Raw genomic sequence first — 26,324 nt, 5'->3', positions numbered from 1 at the left:
TGGGTGGACGAAGGACATTTCTCTAAATACAGAGACAACATAATTGCTGAACTTATTTTACCCAATGAGGATATTCTACAGTATTCGGCTTAATATATTTGATTATAAGAAATCATTCCTATTGCTTTCAGAGACCATGTGGTCCCATATATGCCCGTATTATGCGCCTATCATTCACGCCGTGTTCACCATGTACAACATGGACATCCTTCCAAGGAAACTCCGAACTAACATTCTCACAGAGGAATCATAACTAACCATTGCGATGGATAGCAAATTCAGCCACTGTTTTTGCAAGGACTTACCGTGAACCAAAGAACTTTCATTTACTGATACATCTTGAATAAAATTTGAGTTTTAAAGGTATGGCTTGGTTTGTGGAATTTCATTTGTTATCTGTAGGGAAGAAATTGGGTATGTAGGGAAGAAATTTCTTACAGTAGATAGATGATAATATAATTACCCTCTTTGCAGTGGACAAAGTCAATAAGGGACAGTAAAACTGGACACCGGTAAACAACACATTTAACAGGACGTGCTGTTGCACTATGCATGCAGTAATGTGTATGCCATTGTATAAAATATCTGTTAGTATTTCGGTTAAGAAAACTATAACACTGAATAGCTTCGTATTTAGTAATGTTAACTGAGCTTTTGGAACACTGCCGGTGCTTTAATGCTTTTGCACAGTCATTCGTATCGTTTTTTCATCACATTTCAATCTGCGGATGATTTCTCGATTGGATAAAACCAGAAAGGTGGAGATTAATAGAGCTCCTGATGATCACTAAGAGAAAGTTGAGGCATATGGACTAAATGTTACGTTGTATAACCTGGAAAAACAACAATTACGATTAGAGATACTTTGTTGCCTAAAAGGTTGATATTTTAAGCTGGTTTTCAGCTCATTTCTTGCTGCGGAGTTTCTTTTTGCCTTCTCGGTTTAAAAAATCGAGAGTGAAAAAAAGAAGTTAATTTTTGAAATTGACGTGAACACTAGGATACTGTAATTAAAAGTAAAATATGAACAGGTATAATTATAGAGGAATAAAAGGCGGATCAAATGAGGTACAGATTGTTTAAACAGTTACATTTAATTTAGCTTAAATTTGAAGCTTTTGAAAAATGACAAATGCGGACTTTCTTTTTTGCGCCACTGTATATACATATATGCACATATATATCTATATATAAATATTTATACAAATGTATATACATATCTATACACACACATATCATTTAAACAAGGTAGTGTTTGAATATATGGTTAAGTGTTAGTCTTACTCATTTAGAACTGCTTTAAAACTTCACCGCTCACTCATGTTGCAATCAAATTTAAAACAATATTGCAACTCATAGGTCACCTTCTCAGTTATATTTTGAAAAATATTTTCAATTTTCGTTCAGTAAAACAAAACTTATAATAAAATTACTGTGTTAAAAAAATTCTCAGAATGTGTAAGGTACATGGCGACGTTTTTTTTTTTTGTTCTTTTTTGATTGGCTCTTAGTTATGTTACCTCAAATCGGCTGGGAACGGTTGGAGATGATGACTTAACAGAATATAAAAAAAATACTGTCGCTACTAATTCACCGCTGCCCCGATCTGTCGCTCAGCTATATTGTCGCTAATAATTCACAGGTAACAAGTGAAATAGAGAGAGAGAGAGAGAGAGAGTAAATTTTCTTTCAAAGAAAAGCCTGGAAATATCAGGGATTACATAGACACACGCGAGCATGGAAAATAATATGGTTAAGATTAAACATGGAAAAGTAAAAGGACTAGTTGTTAAAACTGGAAAAGAAAAAGACAAGATATTCTAGTAAAAATATAATTAATTCATAACTTAAAATATTCCAGTATTGATTAAGAATTGATTATATAATTTTAAATTGAAATTTTAAAAAATCTTAATGCTGCAATATTTTAAATTTTGAATTTATTATATTTTTTATTAGAATATATTGTCTTTTCCTTTTCCAATTTAAACAACTAGTCCTTTACTTTTCCATGTTTAATCTTAACCATGTTACTCTTCATGCTCGCATTTTTCTATGTACCACACACACACACACACACGGTGCTGGATATGACCTTAAACTATATCCAGTGGTGAGGACCCAGCTTGCGGGCTTTGGGGAGTGTGGTGCCACCCTTTAATTACCATTGCTCCCAGGTCCACTGTGACCCGGAGTGGTAGTAGCTGTTAGGGTCCCAACTATGGGTTAAATAGAAACCGACTTGAAAACAACAAATATATTCTTATTTAAAAAATTTTCTTCGAAACATTTGGATTCGGCATTAAATAACCCGAAAAGGGTTGATATGCTGTAAAGCAAAAACAACCAACACACACACACACACACACACACACATATATCTACATATATATATATATATATATATATATATATATATATATATACATACTAGCAAAAGTACCCGTCGTTGACTGGGTTCAAAAACAGCCTACAGAAAACGGATTCTGATTTATGAAAGTATGATAGGTTATGAAAAGGAAGGGTTGTAAAGAGATAGCTTCGAATTTCAAAACCAAAGCAAAATATGATGAAAGTAAAAATAAAGTAGATAAACCCCATAATTTATTATACCATATCTGTTCACACTGAAACACTTATCACAATATTCTGTGAATCTATATTAAAAAACCTTGTTAAACTTTGTGACATATTTCCATTCTATGGAGGTCAGGCGCGAACGAACACCCCCATAATTTTATTATACCATATTTCTTCAAACTGAAACATAATCATCAAAGTATACTTACGCAGATAGATATGAAAAGTCTTTAATAAAGTTTGTGCCTATTTCCATTCTATGGAGGCCAGGCGCGAACGCAGACCCCACAATTTTATTATACCCTCCCTATTTAAGTTAAAACATACTTATCAAAGTATTCTTATGTACATCTATACCAAAAACACTTGCAACGTTTTTTTCGTTTTTAAATTTTTTTATTTCGATACTTTGTGGACCAGGCGCGTACGCAGACCCCACAATTTTAATGAATCATCATTATGCCAGATCAAACATACCCATTCCTGTGTCTCGATGCATCTTATATCATTATATGTGATCAGTTTTTTAAAATAGTCAACCATATAGGAGCCTATTCGTGACCAGACACACACACAGACGTGTGTGTGTACATATACTTTAAAAAATTGCGAATTGAATATATATATATATACTCCGAATATCATTGAACATGAGAAAAATGTAGTACATTTGGTATTGTGCTCTTTATATTATATTATTGCCTATCCTGCTATAACTAGAAAAATCTTTACCAGAAAACCATAAAAGTATCTATCTATCTATCTATCTATCTATCTATCTATCTCTATATATATGTTTGTGTGTGTGTGTGTGTGTGTGTGTTTCATTGAACAGCTGAGATAATTCCTGTTTGTTTCTTGTGCGATTCATTTTTTTCCATTTGGCGTTTGTTCGAGTGTAAAAAGCTTTTCTATAGTCGCGAACATTTTCGACTTCCGGCGAGTGATGAATTAAAAAAATGCTTTTAGTGAACTTATTGAAAAAGTCGATTAAAATTGTTAAAAATTGTTGCAAGCACTTAAATGTGCCCTCCCCATCATATTGAGCCTTATTGGTTTGTTTATGCGAATGAGTTAGGGCTTCCATGATTGAAAAAAATTCTAAACTTCGATTCATCATTTATGATACAAGATTTAAAGCAACTCATTTACTAATAAGCAATAACTCAACACTTGACGACAATTCACTAAAAACTAGCAATGCTGTGTATGTTTTTAAATGTCCTATAGGAGAATGTGTCTCCAAAAATGACTCGCACATTAGCATGACTAGAACCAGTATATCTTGTCGGCTTACATGTCACCTGTCTTCCCCTAACAGCTCCATCTACCAACATTATGTAGCACATGACTACCCCTCCCAAAATGAGTTTAGAAACATATTAATAAAAAAAACATCACAATTTTTAGCCGTCTCACATTGTAACCTGTGCCTCCCAATCATGAAAGCCCTACTCATTCGCATAAACAAACCAATAAGGTTCAATATGATGGGACACGCTTAAGTACTTTTAACAATTTTAAACGATTTTAATCGACTTTTTCAATAAGTTCACTAAACGCAATTTTTTAATTCATCACCCAAAGACGACTCATGGAAGTTGAAAACGTTCGCAATGGTGGCAAATCTCTTTTTACACTCGAACAAAACGTTCGAACATTGTCTTGTCAAATCGAAAAAAAATGAATCGCAAGAGAAACAAACAGGAATTATCCCCGCTGTTCAGTTAAACGTGCATAAGGAAAACAATGCTGCTCAAATATATCACACACACACATACATACACACACTCATATATTCATGTAATAATGTCGTTGGATTTAACGATGATGATAATGACTGCGGTGATTATTTTGATGATGATGATGATGATGATGATGGCGATAATGATGTTGATGATCGTGGTGATGATGCTGATGAGAATGATGGAAAGAAACAGCATTGTATGGAAAGGTTATTATGATATCAATTTAATACACTCACCCACTTATTTGTGGATATTGATAAAGAAGAAATCTGTTTTCTGTCATGATAATTCCTGTTAATAGAAACGGCTATTAAAAAGAACACTAGCTGAAAACGGTACATTGCAATATAAAAATATCTACAAAAATGTCAGACATGGCGCCTTTTGGCTATTTGATAAATTCATCTTAATATGCCTTCCCTGTGAAAAGTAGTTAACCAAATTCTGGATAGTCAATTATTATTGGGTCACCTAAAATATAGGTCGTATGTTATGAGTTTCTTTGGATAAGGAAAAACAAAATTGTGGATACAAAGGCAAGCGTCTATTAAATTTTGCCCAGGGAATTTGATCACCCCCAAAATATAACCAAATTATTTATTTTTTACTCATACGAAATGGCACTTGGAAAACCCCTTGGTTATGCAAATGAATGATGGACCATCCTATGTAAGTGATGATGAAAGGAAAAGTATAGATCCTTCCACGTGATGGAGATGAAGGTAATGAACTCTCCTGTTGGGAGTAGCAGATTAAGGAAGAAGAAAAGGATTTTTTTTTAATTTGAAAATTTTAAAAACTGCATGACAGTGGTTTTCCGAGAATTGTGAAATGTAATTCTGAGAATCGGTATCGGAGTTAAGCCCACCTGATTCTTAATATTATGAAAGGCAAAATAGCATCGAGGACACACCCTGCCGACTGTGGGGTTTTCACACCAGTCAGAGAGAAACCACTCACTTTAGTCTCACTCTATGTTCACTGGTGTAGTTGGTGATGTAGGGCATATATATTACATGAGTAAATCTTTCTAAATATTTTCTTAAACGTTTTCTTGTAATTGATTGAAAGTTATGAGACATAAAGATTTGCATTTCTTTTAAAACAAAGTTTGTTTAATGTTATTTGAATTTTTTCATTATGAAAAATTGTCGACGATTTGTATGCACAGTAAGAAGACGGTGTAGAAAGACAATAATTTACAAACTCCTTCTTCCCTTATTAAATATATTTCCTAAAAATATTCTGTTGTTAACAAGAACACGGAAAGTAAAGGTATACAATAATATATTAGGAAGAAAAGTTATATACATATTTACATGTCTTCAGATATACTTCAGTTGGAGATATTCCGGCAGGTGGCGTGTTGCATGTCAAAATGGAGGTAACATAGGCGTCTTGCCTATTTGGCGGTCGTTGCCGAACTCCTCCCGGTATTGGTGATTGATACCTTTATATATCTCACTCACCCACCTATGTTAAATTAGTGGGCGTCTCCACAACATATTCTATACCTAGAAATTTCGGGAGGGGGGGGAACTATTCTGTTACTTCTCTCTTAAATAATGTTCACATTTCTGATACTAATTTTTAAATTTGATAGGTTATTAGATTTATTTGTTTTACTGTAAGAAAAACATATATAGAAATACTACTACTACTACTACTACTACTACTACTACTACTACTACTACTACTAATAATAATAATAATAATAATAATATATCTCACTCACCCACCTATGTTAATTAGTGGGCGTCTCCACAACATATTCTATACCTAGAAATTTCGAGAAGATTACGGTGAAAATTTTTTTCAAACGATTACTTTGAAAACTTTGAACACGGTTTCGCGACGTGTTCCTTTTTTCGCCATTTCGCAATTATAAATTTTGTTGCGAAAAACTCGTCCACGGAAAACGCGCCCATTTTTGCTAGGTAGGAAAACTGGTCTGTTATTAAGTAAATATCGATTGGAAATATATTCTTTGGCCGTTATTGGAGGAGATATTTTTTTAAGGGGACTACATACCCTGTAATATTTTTTTTGTTTACTGTGGTTTTAAAAAAGATAGAATTGATTTTTCTAAGTGTTCCTTTTCGGTAATGTCCAAGATCAATGCTCGGAAAAATCATATATATATAAAAATATAATAAAACATAAAAAGCAATGATTCATGAGTTACCCCCCCCCCTTTAACCAAAATGAAAAAGGGATCAAAAGATTAAAGAATTAAAACGATACATTAATTACTCCACTTAGACCAGTCAGATATAACCGACCAAGACCGGAAGCCATGTGAATTAAGAACAAACTAGGACAAAATAAATGAAACAAAATAATTTAAACAAATATTTATCAAAATATAAAAAAAAAATTGATATTAAAATAAAATATATAGAAATAGACACAGACACAGTGCTCAAAACAACGAGATATTATAAAAAGGCTGACTGGGAAGCTATCAGAGATCTTATCAGAGACGCCCCATGGGGAAATATTTTTTCTCTTCCTGCTGAACAGTGTGCAACCGAGATCACTGAATGGTTCAAAACTGCAATCGAAGCGCATGTTCCCATGCGGAAATTCTATAGCAAGCCCCACTCTCCCCAATGGTCTACTTCGACTTGCGCAACTGCCATTGCTCAAAGGCAGCATGCATTCCGCAGGTTTAATCGACATAAGTCCAGTTCAAACAGACAGAAGTACATAGAAGCTAGAAGTAACGTTAAGACAGAAATAGCGACAGCTAAGAGGGAATTTACGGAAACCACTAAAACACGCATCGAAGCACAAAAACTAGGAACTCGTGACTTCTGGAAAATCTACAACAGTGTAGTAAATAATGGACAATCAACAATTCCCCCACTAACCAACAATCACGAGGTTCTTTGCTCAGCAACCGAGAAGGCTAACATGCTTGCCAGTCGGTTTGCCTCAAACTCCACACTGAACCCTCTAAACCACCCCCTACCTCAATTTCCTATGCGGACAGACGCCACGCTAGACGATCTGAAAATAACCCCTGCTCAGGTGCATGCTATCATAAAAAACCTTGACACTTCAAAAGCATGTGGACCCGACCTCATCCCAGCTGTGCTATTAAAAAAGTGCTCAGCCGAAGTAGCTCCTGTTCTCTCCAAACTCTACAACAAATGCCTTAATGAATCTTGCTTTCCGAGTTGTTGAAAAACTGCTTCTGTAGTACCAGTATTCAAGAATTCTGGCGAAAGAACTGACCCATTAAATTATCGCCCTATTAGCCTCCTCCCACTTTTTGCCAAAATATTTGAGACCTTAATTAACCATGCTCTAGTCCAGCACCTTACAGATGCTAAACTTCTGACCGACCATCAATATGGATTTAGACAAGCCCGTTCCACGGCAGACATCCTCACTGTAATCTCTGAACGCATATACCATTCACTGGACAAAGCGGGAGAGGGCAGAGCGGTAGCTCTAGATATATCTAAGGCTTTTGACAGGGTATGGCATGAGGGTCTCCTCAGGAAGATTAGATCTTACGGTATCACTGGTAGAATACTTAACATAATTAAATCCTTCTTAGATAAGAGAAAAATCCAGGTTGTCCTCGACGGTCGTACATCTAAACAATATGATATAAATGCGGGAGTGCCCCAGGGATCTATCCTTGGACCTCTGCTGTTCCTGATATTCATAAATGACCTCCCCGACAAGATTGCCTCTGAGATGGGTATATATGCTGATGACACCACACTCTATAGCAGGCACGACAGGAAAACAAACGAACATATATCTAAAGTAATGGCAGAAACACTAGAGGATGACCTCCAATCAGTAGTGGAATGGGGACAAAAATGGATGGTAACGTTCAATGCCACCAAGACAAAACTGGTTTCATTCAATAATTACAAGAAACCTTCTCTACCACCTATAGCAATGGCCAACGACTCTTTATCTGAGAGTACGTCTCTCAAGCTCCTTGGCCTAACGTTCACAGGAAACATGAGTTGGAACAATTACATCGAGGGCATTGCCAGGGCCGCTGCAAGGAAGGTGGGCTCTCTCTACCGTGCTAGAAAACTTCTAACACCCGAAAGTATCCTGTACCTCTATAAGGCCACTATTCGCCCATGTATGGAGTATTGCTGTCATATTTGGGCCGGTGCATCGGCTACTAGTCTCTCGCTCCTTGACAGGGTTCAAAAGAGAGTCGCAAACCTGATAGGCCCTAAACTGGCATCTAAACTTCAGCCTCTGTCCCATCGTCGAAACGTTGCATCCCTCTGCCTGTTCTACAAGCATTATAATGGTGAATGCTCTGAAGAACTGCAAGCACTTGTGCCCCCACGACGTGAACACCCTCGACAGACCTGACAAGCTGCAAAATCCCACCCCCACACTGTAGAGATCCCTAGATGTAAAAGATCTTTCTACTCCAGTAGTTTCTTCCCCAGAACTGCTAGACTTTGGAATTTCATTCCAGGTCACTGCTTCCCCAACTGTACTGACATGCAGAAGTTCAAGTGCAACGTGAACCAACATCTCGCTGCCCTAATCCCTACATAGTACCCCAGTAGATGTTTCCCCTGATAGTAGCCCCCTACACCAAAGTGGCAATGTGCCTTGTTTGGGGTGAAAATGTAAAAAAAAAAAAAAAAAAAAATTAAATAAAAATGAACATTATTAGAGATCATGTGTGCGGTCTTAGTTTTTCGTCAGAAATATAAATAGGAAACTATATGGCTGACGAGAGCCTCGCATTATTTACCATAAACTGGTTCCTCATATGTTAGGATTGAAACCGACGGTACCAATGTTTTTCTCACCTTCTGTACAGTTTTAAATAAATAAATAAATATTAAGCACTTATACTGATTTTTTTTCTTCGTAATCGAGCACTTTGACGGAATTCTTTCCCCCCAAACAGTGAAAACACACACACACACACACACACACACACACACACACACACACACACACACACACACACACACGCACACACACACACACGCACACACACACACACACACACACACACACACACACACACACACACACACACGCGCACACACACACAGACACGTTCACATTTATATATATATATATAGATGGATAGATTCGATTTTTATCACATATTTGCATTAGACTAACTTGATTTCAATAGTTCACGTATATTACTATCACATAAATTGCACAAACTAATTATGTAGTATACAAGTTATTGTAAACTAATACAAAAAAAAATAAATCGAAAAGTAAATTTTATGGTCGGCAGGATAAAGGTTAACAGAAGTATGTTTAGCCATATATTAGGTTGACAATAAAGTTCTTGCGGGTTTTAACTTTTTAAATTCAGATGAACATATCTCAGCTCAAACAAATTATTTATTAATCGAAATAAGCACCATCAGAATCAACACATTTTTGCCAACGCAAAAAAGTGTATTTATGCCAGTAACGTATAAATCTTGCGTTCTGATGACGATGAAATCTTTAAAGGCGTTTTTGATGATTAGATTTTTTAAGCATATCTCAGTCAGAAAGTTGTCGAGAAGCTTGAAAAAGTGGTAGTCGGTGTGTGAGAAGTCTGGAGAGTATGGTGGATGAGGCAGAATTTCGTAGCTAAATTTGTTCAACTTCTGCAGGGTTGGTTTAGCAACGTGCGGTAGGGCAACGTGCGGAGGAGAATTAAGCCTTTTCTTTTGACTAATGCTGGGTGTTGTTGTCGAAGTTTCTGATGCATTTCATCCATTTGTTGACAGTACTTCACCGCCGTTATGGTTTCACCTGCATTCAAAAAGCTGTAATCGATGAGACCGGTCGCAGCCCACCAAACAGTTAGCATGAGCTTCTTTTCGTGCAACTCTGGCTCTGGGAAGTGTCGTGGAGTTTCGTAGGCATCTAACCACTGAGCTGGGCGTCGCCGGTTGTTGTAAGGAACCTAATTTTCATCGCAAGTCACAACTTGGTCGAGCAACGGGTCGTTCTTGTTGCGTAAAAGAAGGGAAGATGACGCTTTATAACGACGTTTATTTTTGGGTTGTCGTTCAATTCGTGAGACATCCACTTATCAAGCTTTTTGTCTTTCCAATCAATATCACGTGGTTGAAAATGGACGCATACATTACGTTTAATTCCGAAGCAAGGCCGCGAACAGTTGTGCGTTGATTGACTTCGACTAAGACTCTTAATTGATCATTGTCAATATCTGATGGCCGACTACTGCACTCATCATCTTCAAGACTCTTATTGTTGTCACAAATTTCTTAAACCACCATTGTGTTGTGCGTTCAGTAGTGGTTCCTGGGGGCAAACACTTCGTTGATATCGCGAGCTGTTTCAGCAGCTTTTCGACCTAACTTGAATTGAAATAAGAAAACTGTGTGAATTTGCTTTTTTTCCATCTTCTATTCAAACGTAAACATAATTGTTTTAAAACGATTATAATTTAAACGATTAGATAGAGCAAAAAGTGCTCTTTAAAATGATATATAAATTAAAAGTATTATAACGAAAACTTATTTGAAAATACATCATTTGAAATCAAAATTAAAAATTCAGCAGAAACTTTTCTCTCAGTCTAACATATGGATTACACGTTTTACTCTCTTGATTGCACATATAGAATTTTTATAACAATGGGCCTGGAGCCGGATCCATCGAGATTCCGTCCATCTGAGTGTATGAGTTTCCGTTAAGGACGGCATTTAAGTAACTTCAGATCCAATTGCCTCAAAGCTTTCAACGTGTCTTCTTACAGATACCTGTCAATTACATGACAATAAAACGGCTATTTATTACTATAAACCGTTAATTATCTCTTTTGACTATAAAACATGGAGTTTTAAATTCAACAAACGGCAATGTAATTTCACCATCTTCCTCTTTCCATGTCAATTACAGGCAAGGGTAGTATTTTTGATAACCACTGAACAACTGCTTATGGAACGATAGGTTTAAGATGGGTCTGTGGTAGGTAGGTGGACGTGTAATAGCATATCTTGATATCAACTGGAAGGAGTTCTTAAAGCTGTTTGCAGAGAATGATGCCGACGAATAATAATTTAATCCGTTAAATGCGCTATTTTTATTTACTACTAATTGTACTGATCCGGTGTTGCCTGATAGTTTATTCACTAGTTTTTTTTTTTACTTTTACTTTTATTTATTTTTTGTTACTATGCCGATTCTTTTTCAAAAATATTTTGACTCTACCTAAAAGATAAAGTAATCTGTGTGGAGGAATACAGAGTTGCGTTTATTTATTCATTTTTTTTTCAAAATGCAACCTTTCGATATATTTCTGATCCGGACAAAGTATTTTCTAGAAGAAATTACATTTTATTCTTCTTATGAACATGCTGTAATTTTTTTTATTCTTCTTAGGAACATGCTGATTTTTGTAGATTACTAAAAAAATGTAACTCACGTTGAGTCATACAAGAAACTCAGGTTATTTGTATCAATGAAAAGTGAGTTTGCGAAGTCAGTTTAATATATATATATTTTTTTTAATCCAAAATGGGTCTACTTCTAAACGTTATATTCATTTTCCCTCTCCTCTCCGGTTTATCCCTCTTCCTTCTCCTCTGTCATTCTGTCTGTATCTCTCTTTAAAAACTGAAACTCTTGGAGATGATTTCTAACGTAATCACAACACAAAATCCAGCAAAATGCGTATATCTTTGTTAATGCTTTTTTCGGCTTTTACGAAACATTACAACTTATTTTAAGTCGCGTAATGACGCTTTCAATTAATGCTATTTATTAACTGAGCTTCTATTGCAATTTTGTTGTGTGTATATTCGATTTAACTGGAATATTTATTTCTTTTGTATGCGTTTTGGGAATTTCATATGAGGTTAAGTTAGACGACGATCTTCTCGAAGTTAATGGACTACTTTTGTTATCTTACGAATATGCGAAGTGCTGAAAGTGGGTGCGCGTTAAGCTCTACCATTAGGGCAGAGTCGGCAAGGAGTAAGTTCGGCTAACTGTTACCAATCTTGATATTTTGAGTTATCTCTCTAACTACTAGGGGTGTACATAGCAGCTGCATTAAAAGCAATATAAAAAAAAATCAGCCAGGCGATCTCATCAGAGAAGCCATTGATCCGGTTTCTCATCGAGACTGGAGGAAGCGATGCAGCGGCCAGCTAAAAAGTGCTTCAGAACGGTTAATCAAGATATAAAACCGATTCTGGGTCCGACAATCGACCGTCGGGCTTGGTCTGGTTTCGTGCAAGATATGTTAAATTTATTGAAAGGGTCCGGCTTAACCGATCCAAGGTCGATGCCGCCTCAAGAAGAAGACAATATTATGAGCATATTGCTGTATGGAGATGGGTGCTAGGCTCTTCGTGTTCAATGTAATGATACACCAATGATTAGATAGATAAGTAATGTCGGGTCAGATTAGACCTAGTATATGAGTTCTGATACCCTACTGATGAGGCTGAACATATCCAAACTTTAGGAATTCCTATGATATACCGTCTTATTTCCCTTAACCAAGGGTCCTGAGTTTTCTGTCATCTAATTTTAGCAAGCAAAATGCAAAAGGACTTTTAGTCAACAAGTAAGGAATTTTCTCATTAATTTAAATGCGACGACTTGAATCTGGGGACTTCAATTTAGGAGACCATCTATTTTTCTTGGCCGCTAAAGAACGTTTTAAAAACTACTAGCTGGACGCCAGGCGTTGCCCAATCATACAATACGCTTCAACAGGATATTTTAATTTATGCAGATTAAATAATAATGTAGTTCATCAAATTCCGTCTGTGTTTGTTTACAATATCATGTCAGTTGATATTTGGGCTTGACAATGAATGACCTGGAAAAGTCACTTCTGATTAATGTTTATTTTTAAAGTATGCAAACGAAGAAATAATTTGCGGCGATTTTAAATGGGTTCTCTTTTATCAAGGCATTTGTTGTCAAGCCCAAATATCAGCTGACATGATATTGTAAACAAACCTAGACGGAATTGGATGAAAGACATTATCATTATTATTATTTTTTTTTTTGCGAATTAGTCCACTGTGCAAAATATTCCTCATAATATATAATAATCAATAGTTGATTGATTCTATAATAATGCACAGATGAACATAAATCTAAGACAATGACAAAATCATTAAAAAAAATGGCTCCGGGGGCAGCAAATGGATTGTAACATTTAATGCTAGTAATATTAAGCTGCGCTCCTTTAACAATTACAAGACGCCTCTCCAACCACCAATATCCATGACAAATAACACCCTACATGAGAATTCTACCTTCAAACTCATCGGCCTAACATTTGCGGGCAATATGAACTGCAACAAATACATAGGACATTGCAAAAGCTGCTGCTGCAAAAAAGGGATCCCTTTATCGAGCTAGAAGATTACTCACATCTGAGAGTATCATGTTCCTCTACAAGGCCACCATTCGCCCATCCATGGAGTATTGTTGCCACATCTGGGCTGGTGCATCTATCACTAGTCCCTCCCTCTTGGATAGGGTCCAAAAACGAGTTGTCAATCTAATCGATCCCACTTTATCAACTAAGATCCAGCCTTTGCCCCATCGCCGAAATGTTGCACCACTGTGTCTGTTTGATAAATATTTTAATCGAATATGTCCTGATGGATTCGTTGCACATACCCCCTCGACGTACATATCCCCGACAAACCCGCTTAGCAATAAGATCGCGTCCCTTCCCTATGGATGTCCCTAAATGCCAGAAAGCTTTCTATTCTAATAATTTATTCCCTCGAACAGCTAGACTTTGGAATTGCCTTCCTGCTGCCTGCTTCCCTGGCTGTACTGATATGCAGAAGTTCAAATGTAACAAAAACAGATATCTTGTTGATCTTTCATAGACATGGACCCAAATAGTAGCCCCTTACGTCCAAGTGGCGATATGCTTTGTAAGGGGTGAACATGAGAAAAAAATTATAAAAAATGCAATCTGTATAAATTAAACTATTATGCGTTTGTATAACGACCAAGGAGAGTAAAGATCAAGTTTAATGTAAAAACAGGTAATACACTTTAGTCCTAGCTAAACGGCCCAGAACATTTGTGAAAAGAAAGCGTTTTTATGTGTTTTATGCATATACTGCCTGATCCACTGCAATAGTGAGTAAATCAGTAACTTTATCAAACAAAAATATTGTTTGTTCTCGAACAAAACTGGCATTTTTTTAAACAACGCAGAGATCGTGGGTATATCCTTTTGTTTAAATGAATTTATTGTCTACGACGATGGATAATAATGTGTATAATGACGTTTGTTTTAGGAAGATTAATTAACGACTTTGTTAAAATCCGAACTAATATAATGTGTATAATGACGTTTGTTTTAGGAAGATTAATTAACGACTTTGTTAAAATCCGAACTAATATAATGTGTATAATGACGTTTGTTTTAGGAAGATTAATTAACGACTTTGTTAAAATCCGAACTAATATAATGTGTATAATGACGTTTGTTTTAGGAAGATTAATTAACGACTTTGTTAAAATCCGAACTGACGAATGTAACGCAAGCGAAAACGTGTGACGATATTATCATGGGAAGAACTTGTACGCTGTTGGTGTCGTTGTTACCGACACGTGACCGTTGGTTTGGAAGTTTGTGGGCGAAGCGTGCAGTGATGAGACGAAGAATGTGTGCAACGATTTTCGGTAGCGGAACGCCATGTTTGAATTCAGTTGATACGCCATGTAACCGTTCGGAAATCGTGGAACATCGAGAGAATAATGGATTAACGGAATAAAAGAAAAAAAAAAACAAAACAAAAAAACAATGAAGTCGCTAGAAAAGTCAGGTGACGATTGAAAAGGGGCCGAGCCTTATTTTCGTAGAAAATGAGGTGTGGTGAAAAAAGAAAAGCAGTAACGAATAAAATGTAATAATTCCGATCGTTAGTCACAAGGTATTACTGTGAAACAATGGCTCCGGTGTATGACGAGGATGTGTAAGGAGAAAGTCTTGAGGGAGTAAGTACTCTATACGTATGTTGTATGGGAGAGTGAATTTTGCCAGTATTTATATAGGAAGCTACAATACTGGTTACATGCGAAAAATTCGCACCAGGTATAGGGGGTTTGTGCGACCGTATTGAATTTTTATGTGTCGTCTGCATTTTCGAAACTATACTGTCGTTTTTGTAGAGTGGAAAAATTGTTATTATCTATAATATAAATTTCATCCGTCTGTTTAAATGTATGTATGTATGTATGTATGTATCGCAAAAGCTTTCGCCAGAGGCAACTGATTTTCATGAAATCAGTATCGTTTTGAAGCTCGCCTTTTCGGACGACAAATACCGAAAAATTGCCCAAAACATTAATTCCTTCACCCTCAACTAAGCGCTTTTCTACAGGGAGGGTCGCTCCTCCCCCTGATATTTTCGAAAGGCATCACCTCTTTTCGATTGTCTAGCCTTAATTTAAACCTACGTCACTTCCGGTTTTGCGATGGGCGCAACAGCTACAGCATCACGTCTTTTTTTTCACTTTCTTTTCCTCCTTCGTGGGACGGGTTCGAGCCTGCCACTTTTTTTCTTTGTGCTCGCAATTTTCTTTTTTTTTTCTTTGCTCAACCACCACCCTTATACACACCTTCACTTTCTTTTGCACCTTCACGTCACGGATTCGAGCCTGCCTGCCTACTACAACTTTTTTTTGCTCAACACCCACCTACAAACACCCGGGCAACGCTATAATATAAATCTCACTTGTCTGTTCAAATATATGTATGCATGCATTTAAAAATTTTCGACAGAGGCGATGGATTTTCACGAGATCAGTATCGTTTTGAAGCTCGACACTTCGGACGACAAATATTGAAAAATTGGTTAAAAACATTAATTCCTTCACCCTCAGCTGTGTACTTTTCTACAAGGAGGGGGTCGCTTCTTACGCCGATATTTTCGAAAGTCATCTCCTCTTTTCGATTGACTAGCCTTAATTTAAACATTCGCCACTTCCGGTTTGGCGATGGGCACAACAGCAAAGATGTCACGTATTTTTTCACGTTATTTTCTTCCTTTCGCGGAACGGGTTCAAGCCTGCCTGCCTACTAAAACTTACTTTTTTGTTGCTCAACACACACCATTGAACACCCGGACAACGCCAGGCATCCAGGCTAGTTTTATTATATTAGAAGAAGATAGATTAGATTGGTAGATTAGAAGAAGAGGAGAAGAAGAAGAAAGATAGAAAGAAAGAGAATTTCGTGTCCTTATAAAACCTCCATTTTGAAAAAAAACACCTGTGTTCTTGTTATTGATGTCAAAACGAAATGCTTATTCCTAATAAACATGTTGATATTATACACCGCACATTGCAAAAAGTTTGGTTTCTGTTTTATGCTTACCCTTGCTGTACGGGAAAGAAGGGATAAGTGAATATTCTTTTTATTCGGGGCTGAACATTACGTTGATTGTAATTGACTGACCAATCGCAGAAACATTTTGGGTAGATTGCGTAGTATTGAAAAAAAAAACAAAAAAAAAAAAACGTTGACGCTGTCAGACTTTCAGAATCTCGCAGCAGAGCTGGAGACATAAGAGCAGTCATGTGCGCAGCTTAGTACATATCAGATAAAACAAGTTGGCAATTGTCTGTCAGTTCGACAAACGCTTTAAAGAATTTTCTTTACTCAAGCTAATCGCTACATTCATACGCTGCTCTTTCTAAGAAGATACTGAGGTTGTTTCACTCGCATCGAAATTTGCAACACTGTTTCACCTGAACTCATCTGGAGTAAGGAATGAGATTCTGACACTATAAGCCGACATTGATGCAAAGCTCATGGATAATTATGGAACTTACCCAACATCAGTAAACATGTTACCTTCTTGACTGCATTATTTGCTTTTACTTATTTGTGTGAATCAGCATTTCCCCACATGAAGATCATTAAGTCCAAATACCATTTGGCCATGACTGATGAGCATCTATAAATCTGCTTGAGGCTGACTATTAGCATCTATTGTTCGGACTATGCATCCCTGATTGATTCCATCTAATGGAAGTCATGAGAGTAAAGTAATGACAAAGAAACATAAGTATAGAGCTGTACTATGCAATATGAATTGATGCAATAATGCAAAATACACGTGCATATACTGTGCATATAAAAATAATTTACAATATATTTATAAATAATGTGTTTTGCATTTTTTAGGTGGAAGATCATTAAGACTTAATCATGTCATAAGTAGCTCTCATGCTGAACATATGTGCACCCATGTTTTAATTGAATGAAGGTGGTGTGTCTGGGTGAGCACAGACGGATCTTTGTTCATGGAATTTGCATTCAGTTTTAGGCACAGATAGAAAGTAGGGGAAATTGTTCACTTGTTGTAGCTAGACGAGTGTTTGTTAATGTTTTGCAGGTGAAGACCATAGATTGAAGCTCAGTCGAGCAGTTGCCATGAAAATTATGATATAGCAGAGAAAAACTGGTGTAAGCGACACCATCATCAGCATATTAATGACTAAACACAAAAAGGAATGTCACCTTTTGAGATCTAAAGACAACAAGTGAAGACTAGTTTAACTAAACGGACTCTAAGGTAATGGAAAAGACTAAGAAAAAAAAGCCAAAATCCCCGTGAAGAGACGACGTTGTCAGCCAACTGGGTCTTATGTGGCCACGTCGAGTCAGGGATCGAACGAGGTGGAATGAAACGAGGAAAACCGTTCTTAACATGAGGACTATTAACTATTCTTTACTTTCATCTAACAATTTAATAAACGAACGAAAATGTGTTTTCATCCAAACTAAGAATAGTTAACAAAGCATTTAGCTGGAACGTAATATAACAAAAACTGACTTTCGAAATTCACCGCTGACTGCTGGATATATTCTTAACCGGAAGTGGCAAATATTTATCGTTATGTCATTTTATCAATTATTCTTTTTTTAGATTTGTTACATTGAAACTTTGGAAGTCTCTGTCTGGGGAAATGATGGGATCGTTCTACCGTTCCAGTAGATATCTCACTGCTGATACAATTCTCTTCCTGTATAAGAGCCAAGTACGTCCAAGGATGGAGTACTGTTGCCACATCTGGGCAGCAGCTGCTTATCCTGCTTTGACAGAGTTCAAAATAGATTTCGTAGCCTAGTGGGGGATGCCCTTTTCTATTCCTTGTAACCTCTTTCCCACAAAAGAGATGTTGCGAGCCTGTCTCTGCTTTATCGTTATTTTCATGGCAAGTGCTTGTCTGATCTCTAATCTATGGTATCCCCCTGACCTGACTTTCACGAAAAATACTCTTTTACCTGAAACCACTATCAATAATTTCTCCCACTCTTTATTTGTGCCTAAACCTAAACGCAGATTCCATGAACAAAGCTTCTTTCTTAGAACTGCACGCCTGCTTTTCAGCTGTTTACAAGATGGTCGTCTTCAAGTCCAACGTAAACAACTTCTCGATGAGCCATCCCCTTTAGTAATCCAATTTACAAAATTTCCACTACTAACGATGACTACAACATGTTCTCCTTGACCACTGTACACTCATTAACTCTTACCCTCGAGTGGCCTCTGGCCTTGATAAGTGGTGACTCCTTTGTAAAAAAAAAAGAAAAGAAAAAGCAGATGCGATGGCCAGAAATTGAAACCGAAACTTTTGGATCTTGAGTCTGAGGTTCTACCAACTGACTTCTTTAAACTTTCATATAAATAGAGTTGAAAATATTACCTCAACAAAGTAAATATGGCTTTCGTGTGATACCATAGATTTATATTTTAAAATATAAGTTTAAACAAAAGAAAACAAAATAAGTGAATTAATGGGTAAACATTATCAATAACGTTGTAAGTTATATTAATAATATTGTAAGTTATATTGATAATATTGTAAGTTATATTAATAATAGTGTAAGTTATATTGATAATATTGTAAGTTATATTAATAATATTGTAAGTTATATCAATAACGTTGTAAGTTATATTAATAATATTGTAAGTTATATCAATAAAGTTGTAAGTTATATTAATAATATTGTAAGTTATCTTAATAATATTGTAAGTTATATTAATAATATTGTAAGTTATCTTAATAATATTGTAAGTTATCTTAATAATATTGTAAGTTATATCAATAATATTGTAAGTTATATTAATAATATTGTAAGTTATATCAATAAAGTTGTAAGTTATATTTATAATATTGTAAGTTATCTTAATAATATTGTAAGTTATATTAATAATATTGTAAGTTATATTAATAAAGTTGTAAGTTATATTAATAATATTGTAAGTTATATCAATAAAGTTGTAAGTTATATTAATAATATTGTAAGTTATATTAATAATATTGTAAGTTATATTAATAATATTGTAAGTTATATTAATAATATTGTAAGTTATATTAATAAAGTTGTAAGTTATATTAATACCTCTAAACGATTTATTTTGCTTTAACAACGTATTGTATTTTATTTCTTTCACATTTATATTATTGTAGCCTAACAAGGATATGCGAGCTGAGAGAGCATACATTCGTTAGAAAAACAAAAAAACAAAATGTATTTCTTACCTTTGCTTATAGCACCTTTGTTCAAGTCAACTTGTTTACCATTTAGTAAAATTTTATGGCCTTCAGCGTGCACTACAGTTGGTCCAAATACCATTTTTAAAGACTGTTAAAAATAAAAGTAAAAATTATGACGATTGCTTGTTCATTTACAAAATGTACTTTTAAAACTGAAAAAAAAAACTATAACAAAATCTGCAAAATTGTGAAATTTATGCATCTTAAGCTTGATTCATGCATTTTAATATAATTAAAATAAAAGTGATAACGTTTGGGATTTTTTTTAAAGTAAAAAATCGATAATTTGTATCATTTCGATTTTAGATGAGAATCGATCAGTTATGTTATTTCGATTATTAAAACTACTGTTCTCATCTGGGATGTTATTCTCACAACATTTTGGCCGATGTAACCTCCGACCTTCTTCAGGTGTGTCCTGTTAAACTTGGAAATTTTTACCTTCAACTCGGGAATCTGTACGAAATTTCGAATTGAACCTTTATTTAATCTCTGATGTAGATTGTACTTGTTCAGGTAGGCATAAACTTGAATCCCAGACACAACAAATAAAATGTTAAGTAATAATCAAGTGTAAGTGACAGTCTTCAAGAGGTTGAATACAGATGATACTCAGGATATAATAAAAATTACTTAAGACTTCTATCCGGTCATGGCTGACGGAATAAGAACAATCTGCCACTGTGGATTAAATAACCGGTTAAGTTTGAAGTTCTGTACACCTTTCAGAGTTTGTCATAATGATCTTCAAGTTCGACAAAACGAATTTGAAGAAGGTTGGAGGTTACATCAGCCGAAAGATTGTGAGAATAACATCCAAGCTGAGAACAGTTGTCTGAAAAAAAAAAAAAAACTCAAATAATACAAATGCGATTAATCTCTTATTATACTTGCTGATGATGGTGGTCCTGAACTGCTATAGAAACAAAAACCAAAGTCATTAGAAGCAAATTTTTTCTGGCTGAATAAAATTCAGTCGCGCTTTTTTATACTAATAGTTCGCCGCTTACCAACATGCAAGGATAATGACTAATAAACTTAGTTAGACGATGGAACAGTAGTAAGATAGGATTGATAATACTGAATAAAATGACCAAGGATTGATAACTTCAGATGGTCGAATTGAAAGGTATTTGTTGTCATTGGACATGAAAATGACCATGTTTAAGTCTACAGGAAAACATATCTGCAGTAAGTATGTTCCACGGGTGGAAAGTTCCTGGAAATAAATTCTGTCCGTGGAAGTTTCGTTCGATTTTAGGTACTCAGAAGAATAAAGGAGATTTGTCTGCAATGTTATAGCAAGACCAGTGCTTCGAAATTAATGAAATCAATTTCAATGTTGATCCATTGGACAATTGATATTATATTTGGGGTTTCATATACAGAGCACACTGTAAAAGAATCTTATTTATACAGGTTAATGAACCCATATGTGTGTGTTTCACTTGGTCTACTCAACTATCATCTAACAGTTCCTTATTTCCTCATCTGATGACGTCATTTTCCATTCGAAATCGGCCTACCATTTGCTGTTCCCACGTCTATGAATGATCTGATCTTTTAACTCCACTAGACAGTAAGTCCTTGAATGAGTTAGTGATGAGTAATTTTAATTCATATTTATAAGTTTAAGAATTATTTCTTTATCTTGATTGTTGTAATCACAATGTTTTCACCGTCTTTCTCTCCGGTCTTATTCAGAAAAAAAAAATATTAATAGGCGAGAAGAAATATTCTTAGTTGGTTGGTTGTTTTTGTTTTACGGCATATCAACCCTTTTTGGGTTATTTAATGCCGAATCCAGTTATTTTGAAGAAATCTTTTTAAATACATTATATATATTTTTTTCAAGTCGGTTTCTGTTTAACCCATAGTTGGGACCCTAACAGGTACTGCCATTCCGGATCAGAGTGGACCTGGGAGCAATGGCAATTAAAGGGTGGCTCCACACTCCGCAAAGCCCGCAAGCTGGAGCCTCACCATCGGATATAGTTTAAGGTCATATCCAGGACCGAATATTTTTACTGACTGGTTGGCGAGAAAGGATCCGTCATAGCACATAATGGTTTAAGAATTTTACAATTCAGTGATGCATGCTAAAGCAGTGTGTGTGTGTGTGTGTGTGTGTGTGTGTGTGTGTGTGTGTGTGTATGTGTGTGATTCTTCTGAATTCTTTCTGTGTGGATAAACTCCAAATGATATTACAATTGTTATTGAACCACTAGATCAAATAGATTTTCTGTCGTTATTACAACAGTTCAGCCCCCCCCACTATTGAGTTACTACTTATCAAGGCCAAAAGTCACGCGAGAATAAAGATTGATGAGATAGTTTTATTGTCAGTTGAATGATGAATAATATTATGAGAAGATTGAAAATGATTTATCAAATGAACAAAGTTTAATTACTGATGAGCACGTTTTACGACAAGCATTTGTTGACATTCGATTTGAAGACGATCATGATGTATTTTGCAGGAAAGCAATCCCATAGTAATGTGTTTCACAGCCAACAAGTTTCTTTTTGAAAGAAAGCATATTCAATGAAATTTCCCCTGATGTTAGTCATAAAGGAAAAAAAGAAAGTTCTTTTCATTTATATAGAAGTCGATTTATTGCTGTGGATGTCTTAGAATCAGAAACCAGAGATTGGAGCTCAGTCGAGAAGCATTCATGGAAATAACAATAGCAACATCTCTTTTGTGAGAAAGAATCATACATAACAGAAGAAATCATCACTCACTAGATTTTGAAGTTGGTTTTGCCAAGACATATAAGCGAGCTTTGAGTGGCACCTCCCCATATGTGGTAGCAATACTCCATCGTAGAACTATCTGATTTTTATATAAGTTGCATCAAGAGCTAGGTATTTTATAAAGAGATAAGTTTCTTCACTCGTGTTGGATTGGGAAACCATCATATGATTTTGAACCCCTTTATTGGAGTTCTACAGATATATTGTTCGCATTCATTTTTGCAGTGAATTTGTAAAAATAAAATTGCCTTACTGCCTTTGCTCTGGATTGAACTCAAAAACTTAAAATAATCTACACACTTTAACTGACGTCATTAGTTGTCTCGATCATGTGACTGTGGGCACAAAACACCTGAAGCAGATGCAATGGCAAAGCGACTTCAACGTTATGATAATAACAACCAGTCCAAAATTCATGAATATCAATTAAATCATTTTCTTTACAAATTTACAGTCGTCTCTATAGCTCTAGAGGGGCATTTGCTTCAATACCAGCAAATTATCTAGACAACGATTCATCACATAGGCAGTCGGGGATTGTTGTGTTGATGACACATAGCAGTAATTCATCCTCCCTTCTTTTTTGTTATTGTTGTCGTCTCCATTTTTTAATATAATGATATTTTTCATTATATAATAACATCGAAATTGTCTGTATTTTTGAGATGAGGTGTTTTTATTTATTGAGATTGTCGGACTGACTTCCTCATCTTGGTTGTTATAACAACCAAGATAAGGAAGTCAGTCCGACAATCTCAATAAATAATAACACCGATTATAAAAGTTATTCAATTCAATAAATTTGGCAAACAATATAACAATCATGCTTCAGGTATCGTGTAAAGAAAAGCTGATAGAAATTCGCACAGAAGAGGACAAAGTAGTGAAGCACCTGTTCAATTTTGTATTGAATTGCTGTGTTATTGCGCATGTACTGCATTTCTTGAAGGTCTATTTCAAAGTCTAGGGATCCTGATTGAGAAAGCGTTCTTTCTTTCGATTCAATCAAAGTCGGCGATGAAACAGTTTCGTGTGATATCTGCACAACCATTTTTTTGGTGCAGGTGTGAATCATACGTCCTGAAAGATATCTTATTGATCAGTGAGGAGATTCTAGGTTAAAATGAAATCACCGGTGGTGCTCAAGAGAGAAAAGGTTAAGCTTCTGGTATTGGTGAATTATATGAATCGGGTGTCGTTGCTGTTGCATATTACGAACCGGATTTCTTATAAATGTCCGGTATGACTAGACCAATAATGGCGAGTATTTGTGCATCTATGTTACTGCACTGAAACAATGTTATTTAGAAAGCCATTCTTAACATAGAGAAGGAAATGTGTTTTGTAATTATTCTGTACATTTACCTAACAATTTAATCAACAAAAATATCGTTAAAAAAGTAATTTAACTTGAAAATACAATTTAAAAAACAAAACAATAATGTGAACGAATCCTCTAGCATTTTTAACAGCACTTGGTATATTCCAGCAGCTACAAAAAGTGCCTGTCGAGCCCGAGGGGACATTTATGAGAAATCCGGTTTTTGATATTCGCACAATGCACTAGCATCTCTACTTTTATTTCTTATGAGGCAAATCCTAAATCGGATGTTGGATATTTAAATATGGAACGAAGATCTAAACATCATACTCGAAAAATGGTGCGATTTCATTTGCGACGTTGAATGAGAAATAAGTTTGTCTTCACTTTGCAGCCTGAATGCAATGTTTGGATTAAAGAACGAATTGAACAAAAGGCCAAGGTATTTTATTTTATTCGTCTCCACTAGCAGAGCCTTGTCAACAGCAAAAGTAAAAGTCGAGTAAGAATAAGAACCCACTGCAACATAGTAGCAAATACATTTGAGGTTTAATAAAGCTTTCAGAATTTTTCTTTTTCTTTTGCAGTCAGTATACATTAGTCATAAACGAAAGCCTCTAATTCATGCACGATCAGGAAATGGAGCAGCTGCCCCAAACCGACTATTCTCACTACTGGATCATAAAAAAGAAAAAGATCCCATCAGCTTATTTGCTGTATATCATTACTATTAGTATTCATTATGCATAATAAAAGCCACAAGTGAAATGAAACAGCTTTCACAAAGAATCACGACTTATGAACAAAACTATTTTTAAAATAGAAAATTTGGCAATTGTACAGTATAATTAACAAGACGAAAATATGCAAAAGACAATGAAATTTACAATAAATAATTGACCTCTTCTCAAAGAGTCGGAAGGCAAAACCTAGAAAGGCGAGCCTCCTACAACTAGACAGGATAATACCTTAGCCAACAAAACACAATAAAAAAATAATTATATATATATATATATATATAGAGAGAGAGAGAGAGAGATACATACATAGATAGGTAGATATAGATAAATAGATAGATGTTCATATATATATTATTATTATATAAAAGGAACTTTGCTTTGTCTGTGTGTCTGTGTATTCGTTCCCTATGAAAGAAAATGGCTGGTCCAATTTTTAATTTTTATGAAATTTCACAAAAAGGTACTTTATGTGGCTAGCAGTGTTCTTAAATAGGTTTTGTATCTGAATGTCTTCGATAAATATCGATAATCGATAATCAAAATAATCCGATGAAAGAAAAACCAGAACCAGAGTTAACACCTTACACAGCCTAACATCACAAGTGCATTTGAGAAGTTTTATTACTACACAAGCAGTAAAGCCATGCCTATAAAATTAACAGTATGTTCTTGGATATGACAGAGACGCGTCCGAAATGAGTGTTTCTCTTTAGAGTACGATTGAAGCATGATACTTGACTTTTATATTTTAAAACTTTAGTGTGACTTAGTCCACAATACATTGTAGTCTACATTTCAATGTATTGTGGACCAAGCCCCTGTGGGGAGGCATATGAAGCTTCCTCCTGGCACACAGAGATGGGTTTCCAACGAGAGCTGGCAATCAATCGATTTGATTGAAAAAATGAGCAATCTCACCGATTTCGATGACAATAAATATGGGAGTGTGAAACATCCAATGATCATCATTCAATCCCGGGCAACGCCGGGTGTCCTTGCTAATATATATATATATATATATATATATATATATATATATATATATATATATATATATTAAGAAAGGTTTTAGTAATCTATTCTCTATTTCGTAATTGTTTTTATTTACTATTGATACTGACAAAACATAATCCAGTTATACGTTATTCTTGTAATTAAAAACTCCCAACTTTTTTCTTGTTAACTTTACTGCGCAATTGCTTAAAATGTAAATTAGATACTTACCTTACGACATGTAGACAGTCTATCACAATTGGTGAACGTTATTTCAATCTGCCAGTAGTCTTGAACTTCAATTAAACTATATGTGCAATTTCCTGCAAAGTTATAATAACTGCCATCAAAGGTCCGCATGGTGTATTGACCATAGCTTCGACAACTGTGGGAGTGCGTATAAGTAGTTGTTCGATTGGCTGTAAATACATGACAATAAAATGATAAAAGCATTTTGGAATTGTAGATAATCGGAATTTTGATATGACTATGTAGCATGAATTCCTATTTACTCATACCAAAATGGCCTTCACCCTAGGTGGGTTAAACAAGTTTCTTCATGAGGAGGAAGTTTCATGGGAAACACAAATTCACAAGCAGTCTCCAGTCGTTTTTATATCCCCATCAGGGGGA

At 35.3% G+C, this 26,324-nt stretch overlaps 1 protein-coding gene across 1 annotated transcript in view; it reads right to left on the bottom strand.

The window, feature by feature from the left end:
• The window catches only part of LOC145291527 (uncharacterized), a 1,250,821-nt gene that overhangs the window by 1,034,835 nt on the left and 189,662 nt on the right, over window positions 1-26,324 (bottom strand). Inside the window, exons 6-7 of the mRNA XM_080137518.1 lie at window positions 25,923-26,110; window positions 19,866-19,968 (exon numbers count right to left, since the gene is read on the bottom strand). Coding sequence (XP_079993644.1) covers window positions 19,866-19,968; window positions 25,923-26,110 — 291 coding nt within the window. The remainder of the gene's footprint in view (window positions 1-19,865; window positions 19,969-25,922; window positions 26,111-26,324) is intronic.

The sequence above is a fragment of the Euprymna scolopes genome, chromosome 12 (genome assembly GCF_053919585.1).
Source record: "Euprymna scolopes isolate OS-2025 chromosome 12, ASM5391958v1, whole genome shotgun sequence".
NCBI classification, from domain to species: domain Eukaryota; kingdom Metazoa; phylum Mollusca; class Cephalopoda; order Sepiida; family Sepiolidae; genus Euprymna; species Euprymna scolopes.
This window is presented reverse-complemented; position numbering and strand designations above follow the sequence as displayed.